At 41.6% G+C, this 10,914-nt stretch overlaps 1 protein-coding gene across 3 annotated transcripts in view; it reads left to right on the top strand.

Moving 5' to 3' along the window:
- LOC128701699 (uncharacterized) overlaps positions 1-7,091 on the top strand; it is a 139,875-nt gene extending 132,784 nt beyond the window's left edge. The window contains exons 7-12 of one of the 3 annotated variants that reach the window (XM_070105065.1): positions 1,197-1,250; positions 2,744-2,884; positions 2,993-3,304; positions 3,820-4,017; positions 4,474-4,560; positions 4,811-7,091. In XM_070105065.1, coding sequence (XP_069961166.1) covers positions 1,197-1,250; positions 2,744-2,884; positions 2,993-3,304; positions 3,820-4,017; positions 4,474-4,560; positions 4,811-5,569 — 1,551 coding nt within the window. In that variant the 3' untranslated portion in view covers positions 5,570-7,091. The remainder of the gene's footprint in view (positions 1-1,196; positions 1,251-2,743; positions 2,885-2,992; positions 3,305-3,819; positions 4,018-4,473; positions 4,561-4,810) is intronic. The other 2 variants (XM_070105063.1, XM_070105064.1) reach the window with 2 other exon arrangements.
- Positions 7,092-10,914: the final 3,823 nt, after the last annotated feature.

Here is a 10,914-nt window from a genome sequence, read left to right on the forward strand (position 1 = left end):
ATCCTGGGTAGTAAATAGATACCTGGGTGTTAGTTGACTGTTGTGGGTGGCATCCTGGGCAGTAAATAGATACCTGGGTGTTAGTTGACTGTTGTGGGTGGCATCCTGGGCAGTAAATAGATACCTGGGTGTTAGTTGACTGTTGTGGGTGGCATCCTGGGCAGTAAATAGATACCTGGGTGTTAGTTGACTGTTGTGGGTGGCATCCTGGGCAGTAAATAGATACCTGGGTGTTAGTTGACTGTTGTGGGTGGCATCCTGGGCAGTAAATAGATACCTGGGTGTTAGTTGACTGTTATGAGTGGCATCCTGGGCAGTAAATAGGCACCTGGGCGTTAGTTGACTGTTATGAGTGGCATCCTGGGCAGTAAATAGATACCTGGGTGTTAGTTGACTGTTGTGGGTGGCATCCTGGGCAGTAAATAGATACCTGGGCGTTAGTTGACTGTTGTGGGTGGCATCCTGGGCAGTAAATAGATACCTGGGTGTTAGTTGACTGTTGTGGGTGGCATCCTGGGCAGTAAATAGATACCTGGGTGTTAGTTGACTGTTATGAGTGGCATCCTGGGCAGTAAATAGGCACCTGGGTGTTAGTTGACTGTTATGAGTGGCATCCTGGGGCTGAGCTTAGGAATGAGCTTAGGAATGAGCTTAGGAATGAGCTTAGGAATGAGCTTAGGAATGAGCTTAGGAATGAGCTTAGGAATGAACTTAGGAATGAACTTAGGAATGAGCTTAGGAATGAGCTTAGGAATGAACTTAGGAATGAGCTTAGGAATGAGCTTAGGAATGAGCTTAGGAATGAGCTTAGGAATGAGCTTAGGAATGAGCTTAGGAATGAGCTTAGGAATGAGCTTAGGAATGAACTTAGGAATGAGCTTAGGAATGAGCTTAGGAATGAGCTTAGGAATGAGCTTAGGAATGAGCTTAGGAATGAGCTTAGGAATGAGCTTAGGAATGAGCTTAGGAATGAGCTTAGGAATGAGCTTAGGAATGAGCTTAGGAATGAGCTTAGGCAGGAGAACTCTCCCTCACTTCAGATCCAACAATATAATAATTAATAATAAAATAACTGTAAAATAACAGTCCAGTAATTCGCTAATTTTCAATAGACTTGAAATTACTTTCTAATTATTGTATCCAAGGAAAGAATTTACAAATGTATTGCTAAGCCAAACATTTATTGTGTCCAACAGCTGGAGACCAACAGCAGCAGCAGCATGTCGCCTAATGCCTTCACTAACAGGCAGGTAAGTCAGCACCCTCTGACATAATTATAGCATATGATATCCTTATTTGACTACATATATACCATGGATATACCAATGTATACCATGGATATACTAATATATACCATGGATATACCAATGTATACCATGGATATACCAATGTATACCATGGATATACCAATGTATACCATGGATATACTAATATATACCATGGATATACCAATGTATACCATGGATATACTAATATATACCATGGATATACCAATATATACCATGGATATACTAATATATACCATGGATATACCAATATATACCATGGATATACTAATATATACCATGGATATACCAATGTATTCCATGGATATACCAATATATACCATGGATATACTAATATATACCATGGATATACCAATATATACCATGGATATACCAATATATACCATGGATATACCAATGTATACCATGGATATATCAATGTATACCATGGATATACTAATATATACCATGGATATACCAATATATACCATGGATATACTAATATATACCATGGATATACTAATATATACCATGGATATACCAATATATACCATGGATATACCAATATATACCATGGATATACCAATGTATACCATGGATATATCAATGTATACCATGGATATATCAATGTATACCATGGATATACCAATATATACCATGGATATACCAATGTATACCATGGATATATCAATGTATACCATGGATATACCAATGTATACCATGGATATACCAATGTATACCATGGATATACCAATGTATACCATGGATATACCAATGTATACCATGGATATACCAATGTATACCATGGATATACCAATGTATACCATGGATATACCAATGTATACCATGGATATACCAATGTATACCATGGATATACCAATGTATATCATGGATATACCATGGATATACCAATGTATACCATGGATATACCAATGTATATCATGGATATACCAATGTATATCATGGATATACCAATGTATATCATGGATATACCAATGTATATCATGGATATACCAATGTATATCATGGATATACCAATGTATATCATGGATATACCAATGTATATCATGGATATACCAATGTATATCATGGATATACCAATGTATATCATGGATATACCAATGTATACCATGGATATACCAATATATACCATGGATATACCAATATATACCATGGATATACCAATATATACCATGGATATACCAATGTATATCATGGATATACCAATATATACCATGGATATACCAATATATACCATGGATATACCAATATATACCATGGATATACCAATGTATATCATGGATATACCAATATATACCATGGATATACCAATATATACCATGGATATACCAATATATACCATGGATATACCAATGTATATCATGGATATACCAATGTATATCATGGATATACCAGTGTGTTGCAACATGATTCCAGTCAACACTAACTGGTAATATATCCCACACTATGTCGTGCAGGTCAGTGCCAGGAGGAGAGTGATAGTGTCACTTGTCAGTAAGTGCCAGAAAGGAAGTGCCAAGGTGTCGAGCAGGACATCCATCACGTCGACTCACACACGATCACTCAGATACCGTCTAAACTCGACTGGAAAGAAACTCGTAAGATATCTTGAAGTTACATTTGTCTTAATAATAATAATAATAATAATAATAATAATAATAATAATAATAATAATAATAATAATCGTTAGTTCCCTACACTTACAGGTTAAGATATTTAAGTGTGTGGAAGAGGGTGACTTGAAGCGTCTACAAGACTTACTGCTGGTGACAGGACCAGCAGTGTGCAGACAGCAGACAGGCTGGTCTCTGCTGCATGCAGCAGCAGACAGCAACCAGCCAGAGGTGTTAAGCTTCCTGCTGAAGCTTATCAGTCCCAATATTGTCAACAAGGAAGGTCAGACTCCAGCTCACCTGGCTGCCCTCAAGGGTCACACTCAAGTGCTGAAGATATTGCTGGCTGACGAGGACTTCAACCTTAACAAACGTGATAACCACAACAGAACCTTCAAGGACCTGGTTAGTTCTTTCTTTCTAAATCTAGAATCTGTTAGAAAAGATATTAGACCTATCATAATATAACCTTAACAAACGTGATAACCACAACAGAACCTTCAAGGAAACATTAAAATGGTATAAAATACCGACAGGTTGTTAGGTAAGACACATATGCAACAGTTAGGTATCTTTATTATGAAACGTTTCGCCTACACAGTAGGCTTCTTCAGTCAAGTACAGAAAAGTTGATAGAAGCAGAAGATACTTGAAGACGATGTAATCAGTCCATCACCCTTAAAGTTTTGAGGTGGTCAGTCCCTCAGTCTGGAGAAGAGCATTGTTCCATAGTCTGAAACAATATGGAGAAGAAGTGACAGGATGGAGCTTTTTATAGCGCCAAGAGGTGAGACGTAGGACCTGGTTAGTTCTTTCTGTTAGACTCTGTTAGCTATGTCTTTCGTGAGGCATTATACTCTGCAACTGCCGTTATAAATATGTTGACGATAAGCAATGTTATAATGTGGTTGTAATGACAGCTTGCTGCACCGCTGTTCGAGGCTGTACTGTGGTGGGATACCAGCAAGATACAGCACTTGTTACAGCTGGGTGCTGATCCTGACTACCACGCTGGTCACCTGGTACAAGGAGCCTTGACCAGGGAACTGCAGGTGACTACACCTCGTCACCTGGCTCTCAGCTTACTCCGGGAACCTATCTTTGACAACTTTCCTCAGGTATGACTTACTGTCACTATGTACCCTGACGCTTCTAGGTAGGTAGGTGCTTTGATTTGGCTGAAGGGCTCTTTATCCAAGGAATTAGAGCAGTACTTTTCTACTTAGTAAATATAACAGCACCAGTGTGTACCACACACGAGTTATCACTCGGTTTTTCGGTCAGAATTAAAGCCATCTTCAGAGCGACGAAAAACTCATATTAACCCATTTTTTCACAAAATGGGTTAATGTACATATATTAAACTCTCTTATAAAAATTCGTCTATATTTCCAACTTTTTTTGTGGATAACTAAATTATAATTAACGCTTCCTAATGTTCAATAACAAAATACATATATATCTCGATTCCCTTCTGGGATCCTCTTCAGTTGAAGAGGATCCCAGAAAGGGATCCAGATCTATTGATCTATCGCGTTTCTGTGTGTTATTACTGAGCATATCTGTGTTGACAGAGAGGAACACCTAAGAGAGTCAGTGAACAGAGAGACGAACACAGCTCCGACGACACCATCTCTGGCACCCCATTCAACTTACTCCCGGTAAGACTCTTTTTCCCATAAACTATTGTAGAGAACACTCCCTTGTGAGCCTAGCCCATGAGGGTTTACCGCATCTTCATAAATATAAGAGGTTCAGCTTAGGATCTGATATACGGTGTCTTAAGGGATGATGTAATTCACTGACACTGCATAACCTTTATAAGTTAAACAATTCCCAGTGAATATAATAATAATAATAATAATAATAATAATTATATGTATCGACTTAAAGATCTTTCTTTGTTATTAGATTGGTCCACTGAGGCTGAATGTAAGACCAGGATCAGTCCAGACGTCAGGTCCAGACGTCTACAGGATGGACACAGATCCTAGAGGATACGTGTGTATCCTAAGCTACAGTTCCTTCCAGGAGCGACCTGACCTGGTCCTTGAGGGGTCAAACTCAGACGTCAAGAACCTGTCAAACGTCTTCGGCAAAATGGGTTACACTGGACACTCACATTGTTCCTTGACAGCACAAGAGACCAAGCAAGTGTTGACCAGTGTCAGGGAGATGCAGCTCCTGGACCGTGTGGGTTGTGCGGTTTTTATTATATCAAGTCACGGCATCGGTAACGAGAAGTTCCTAACAAGTGACATGAGGGTTTTGAGCACTCAGTGGGTATGTGAACTTTTTAAGGACTCAGAATGCCCAGGGTTGAAAAATAAACCCAAATTATTTATCTTTGACTTTTGTTGTGGTTACTACAAGGAGGAGAATGTTAGAAGAAACAAGAGAGTCAAGTATACAAGAGTAGAGGAACCCCTACAGGACACAGTGTGTCTGTACTCAAGCAGTGGAAGTTTTACCTCGTACTCCTTTACTAAGGAAGGTACTGCCTTCAACACTGCTCTGTGTCGCACTCTGGCACAACACTCCCATCATCACGAACTTGCTGACTTGTACAGACAGTTACTCAAGGAGTGCACCAACAACTCTTACACAGGATCACCACAGCTACATAACTTCGGCTTCACCAAGAAATTCTTCTTTAACCCAATACATTGAAAAAACCGTCAGAAATTATATAGTTATTACACTTCAGGTTGATGACATAGATCTTCATCAATTCTACTTCAACTCTGTATCTCATTCTAACACAGCACAGCCAGAACACTGATCTTGCTGGCTCGGCTTTCCTGGGTTATCACGGGGTATTAAAACCCCTCCGGTATCTTCAAACACAGTGTCAGTGTTCGGTTCACAACTATATAGACAAGGGTTTTAAACTTGGGCGAAGAGGTGGCCCATGGCCTGGTAGGCAAAGCTCTATCTTTACCTGCTGAGCGTCCGAGTTTGATTCCCGACAAGGATGGAAACATTGGGAGTGTTTCCTTACATCGGTTGTCCATGTTTACCCATCAGTAAAATGGGTACCTGGTGTGGGTGGCATCCTGGGTGTTAGTGGACTGGTGTGGGTGGCATCCTGGTGTTAGTAGACTGGTGTGGGTGGCATCCTGGGTGTTAGTGGACTGGTGTGGGTGGCATCCTGGGTGTTAGTGGACTGGTGTGGGTGGCATCCTGGGTGTTAGTGGACTGGTGTGGGTGGCATCCTGGGTGTTAGTGGACTGGTGTGGGTGGCATCCTGGGTGTTAGTGGACTGGTGTGGGTGGCATCCTGGGTGTTAGTGGACTGGTGTGGGTGGCATCCTGGGTGTTAGTGGACTGGTGTGGGTGGCATCCTGGGTGTTAGTGGACTGGTTTGGGTGGCATCCTGGGACACTGACCTAATTTGCCCGACATGCAGAGCATAACAAGAGACTTTCTATATAGTAGTATGTCATTGTTGTCAGCTAGGACTGTATACCTTGTACATGTACTTCTAGTAAATAAAGATATTATTATTATTATTATTATTGTTATTATTATTATTATTATTATTATTATTATTATTATTATGTATTTTAGTTTGTACACAGCAGGAGAGACTCTAGCGGGTTCGATACGGCGTATGGCGTCAGTGGCCCTATAAACACCCAACAAGAAGACTAATCCTTTGAGAATCTTAGGACGCTAATTAATGATCCTCAGTTGTTTATATGAAGTTTGAAACCTATCTGCTACATGCTGGAGGATGTTTAACCAGTTATGGGTCATTATCTGACAGAGAACCATGTCAGGATGTACTTGTTTCCTGACAAACACCGGTGGTCTGGTGGCTAAAACTCCCGCTTCACACACGGAGGGCCCGGGTTCGATTCCCGGCGGGTGGAAATTCCGACACGTTTCCTTACACCTGTTGTCCTGTTCACCCAGCAGCAAATAGGTACCTGGGTGTTAGTCGACTGGTGTGGGTCGCATCCTGGGGGACAAGATTAAGGACCCCAATGGAAATAAGTTAGACAGTCCTCGATGACGCACTGACTTTCTTGGGTTATCCTGGGTGGCTAACCCTCCGGGGTTAAAAATCCGAACGAAATCTTATCTTATCTTATCTTATCTTACATTATTCAAACATCTGTAAGGATCCTTCATTACAAAAATTTAGAAATAAAACTGTTATATATCTGATTCACGTTTTATTAAGGTAAACACAAGAAAATGGAACAAATAATTGCAGTACGATTTTGTATCAGTGTAACAACAATGATGTCAGAATGTCACAAGTTATCTGATAATGTTAAGGCAAACACGACCAGTGTTTTCATCCTTGATGGGGATCGAACCACGGATTTTTAGTTTGTAAAGTCAGAGCCAGTTGTAGAGAACCAGTTGAAGTTGAGAACCAGTTGAAGTTGAGAACCAGTTGAGGTTGAGAACCAGTTGTAGAAGAGAACCAGTTGAAGAGAACCAGTTGAATTAGAGAACCAGTTGAAGTAGAGAACCAGTTGAAGTTGAGAACCAGTTGAAGTTGAGAACCAGTTGAAGTAGAGAACCAGTTGAAGTAGAGAACCAGTTGAAGTAGAGAACCAGTTGAAGTAGAGAACCAGTTGAAGTAGAGAACCAGTTGAAGTAGAGAACCAGTTGAAGAGAACCAGTTGAAGTAGAGAACCAGTTGAAGAAGAGAACCAGTTGAATTAGAGAACCAGTTGAAGTAGAGAACCAGTTGAATTAGAGAACCAGTTGAAGTAGAGAACCAGTTGAAGTAGAGAACCAGTTGAAGTAGAGAACCAGTTGAAGTAGAGAACCAGTTGAAGTAGAGAACCAGTTGAAGTAGAGAACCAGTTGAAGAGAACCTGGAGTACCTGGAGTTTACCTGGAGAGAGTTCCGGGGGTCAACGCCCCCGCGGCCCGGTCTGTGACCAGGCCTCCTGGTGGATCAGAGCCTGATCAACCAGGCTGTTGCTGCTGGCTGCACGCAAACCAACGTACGAGCCACAGCCCGGCTGGTCAGGAACTGACTTTAGGTGCTTGTCCAGTGCCAGCTTGAAGACTGCCAGGGGTCTGTTGGTAATCCCCCTTATGTGTGCTGGGAGGCAGTTGAACAGTCTCGGGCCCCTGACACTTATTGTATGGTCTCTTAACGTGCTAGTGACACCCCTGCTTTTCATTGGGGGGATGGTGCATCGTCTGCCAAGTCATTTGCTTTCGTAGTGAGTGATTTTCGTGTGCAAGTTCGGTACTAGTCCCTCTAGGATTTTCCAGGTGTATATAATCATGTATCTCTCCCTCCTGCATTCCAGGGAATACAGGTTTAGGAACCTCAAGCACTCCCAATAATTGAGGTGTTTTATCTCCGTTATGCGCGCCGTGAAAGTTCTCTGTACATTTTCTAGGTCGGCAATTTCACCTGCCTTGAAAGGTGCTGTTAGTGTGCAGCAATATTCCAGCCTAGATAGAACAAGTGACCTGAAGAGTGTCATCATGGGCTTGGCCTCCCTAGTTTTGAAGGTTCTCATTATCCATCCTGTCATTTTTCTAGCAGATGCGATTGATACAATGTTATGGTCCTTGAAGGTGAGATCCTCCGACATGATCACTCCCAGGTCTTTGACGTTGGTGTTTCGCTCTATTTTGTGGCCAGAATTTGTTTTGTACTCTGATGAAGATTTAATTTCCTCATGTTTACCATATCTGAGTAATTGAAATTTCTCATCGTTGAACTTCATATTGTTTTCTGCAGCCCACTGAAAGATTTGGTTGATGTCCGCCTGGAGCCTTGCAGTGTCTGCAATGGAAGACACTGTCATGCAGATTCGGGTGTCATCTGCAAAGGAAGACACGGTGCTGTGGCTGACATCCTTGTCTATGTCGGATATGAGGATGAGGAACAAGATGGGAGCTAGTACTGTGCCTTGTGGAACAGAGCTTTTCACCGTAGCTGCCTCGGACTTTACTCTGTTGACGACTACTCTCTGTGTTCTGTTAGTGAGGAAATTATAGATCCATCGACCGACTTTTCCTGTTATTCCTTTAGCACGCATTTTGTGCGCTATTACGCCATGGTCACACTTGTCGAAGGCTTTTGCAAAGTCTGTATATATTACATCTGCATTCTTTTTGTCTTCTAGTGCATTTAGGACCTTGTCGTAGTGATCCAATAGTTGAGACAGACAGGAGCGACCTGTTCTAAACCCATGTTGCCCTGGGTTGTGTAACTGATGGGTTTCTAGATGGGTGGTGATCATGCTTCTTAGGACCCTTTCAAAGATTTTTATGATATGGGATGTTAGTGCTATTGGTCTGTAGTTCTTTGCTGTTGCTTTACTGCCCCCTTTGTGGAGTGGGGCTATGTCTGTTGCTTTTAGTAACTGTGGGACGACCCCCGTGTCCATGCTCCCTCTCCATAGGATGGAAAAGGCTCGTGATAGGGACTTCTTGCAGTTCTTGATGAACACAGAGTTCCATGAGTCTGGCCCTGGGGCAGAGTGCATGGGCATGTCATTTATCGCCTGTTCGAAGTCATTTGGCATCAGGATAACATCGGATAGGCTTGTGTTAATCAAATTTTGTGGCTCTCTCATAAAAAATTCATTTTGATCTTCGACTCTCAGTCTGGTTAGCGGCTTGCTAAAAACTGAGTCATATTGGGACTTGAGTAGCTCACTCATTTCCTTGCTGTCATCTGTGTAGGACCCATCTTGTTTAAGTAGGGGCCCAATACTGGACGTTGTTCTCGATTTTGATTTGGCATAGGAGAAGAAATACTTTGGGTTTCTTTCGATTTCATTTATGGCTTTTAGTTCTTCCCGCGATTCCTGACTCCTAAAGGATTCTTTTAGCTTAAGTTCGATGCTTGCTATTTCTCTGACCAGTGTCTCCCTACGCATTTCAGATATATTGACCTCTTTTAGCTGCTCTGTTATTCTTTTCCGTCACCTGTAAAGGGAGCGCCTGTCTCTTTCTGTTTTACATCTACTCCTCCTTTTTCTTAGAGGAATAAGCCTTGTGCATACATCGAGTGCCACCGAGTTAATCTGTTCTAGGCATAAGTTGGGGTCTGTGTTGCTTAGTATATCTTCCCAGCTTATATCGGTTAGGACTTGGTTTACTTGGTCCCACTTTGTTTTTGTTATTGAAATTGAGTTTGGTGAATGCTCCCTCGTGACTAATCTCATTATGTCGGTCTGGGGCTCCGTGCATACATGACTGAACCTCGATTATGTTGTGATCTGAGTATATTGTTTTTGATATGGTGACATTTCTTATCAGATCATCATTGTTAGTGAAGATGAGGTCTAGTGTATTCTCCAGTCTAGTAGGCTCTATTATTTGCTGGTTTAAAATGAATTTTGTGCAGAGATTTAAAAGCTCACGTGAGTGTGAGTTTTCATCAGAGCTGCCTCCTGGTGTTATTACTGCAACAATATTATTTGCTATATTCCTCCATTTTAGGTGCCTTAAGTTGAAATCCCCCAGGAGCAAGATGTTGGGTGCAGGAGCTGGAAGGTTTTCCAGACAGTGGTCAATTTTTAACAGCTGTTCCTGGAATTGCTGGGATGTTGCATCCGGAGGCTTGTAGACTACCACAATGACTAGGTTTTGGTTCTCGACCTTTAATGCTAAAACTTCCACTACATCATTTGAGGCATTTAGCAGTTATGTGCAAACAAGTGACTCTGCAATGTACAGGCCAACCCCCCCCCCCTTTTGCCTGTTCACTCTGTCACATCTGTATAGGTTGTAACCTGGGATCCATATTTCGTTGTCCAAGTGATCCTTTATGTGGGTCTCAGTGAAAGCCGCGAACATTGCCTTTGCCTCTGCAAGCAGTCCACTGATGAAAGGTATTTTGTTGTTTGTTGCTGGCTTTAGACCCTGTATATTTGCAAAGAAGAATGTTATCGGACTGGTGGTATTGTTGGTACTGGGGGGGGGATGTCAGGTAGACTTGTGCATGTACTTGTATAAATAGAGATACTATAATTAGTATTATTATTGTTGTTATTAATAAAGAAATAAGTTGTGAGTGGC

Source organism: Cherax quadricarinatus, chromosome 96 (assembly GCF_038502225.1).
Source record: "Cherax quadricarinatus isolate ZL_2023a chromosome 96, ASM3850222v1, whole genome shotgun sequence".
NCBI lineage: Eukaryota > Metazoa > Arthropoda > Malacostraca > Decapoda > Parastacidae > Cherax > Cherax quadricarinatus.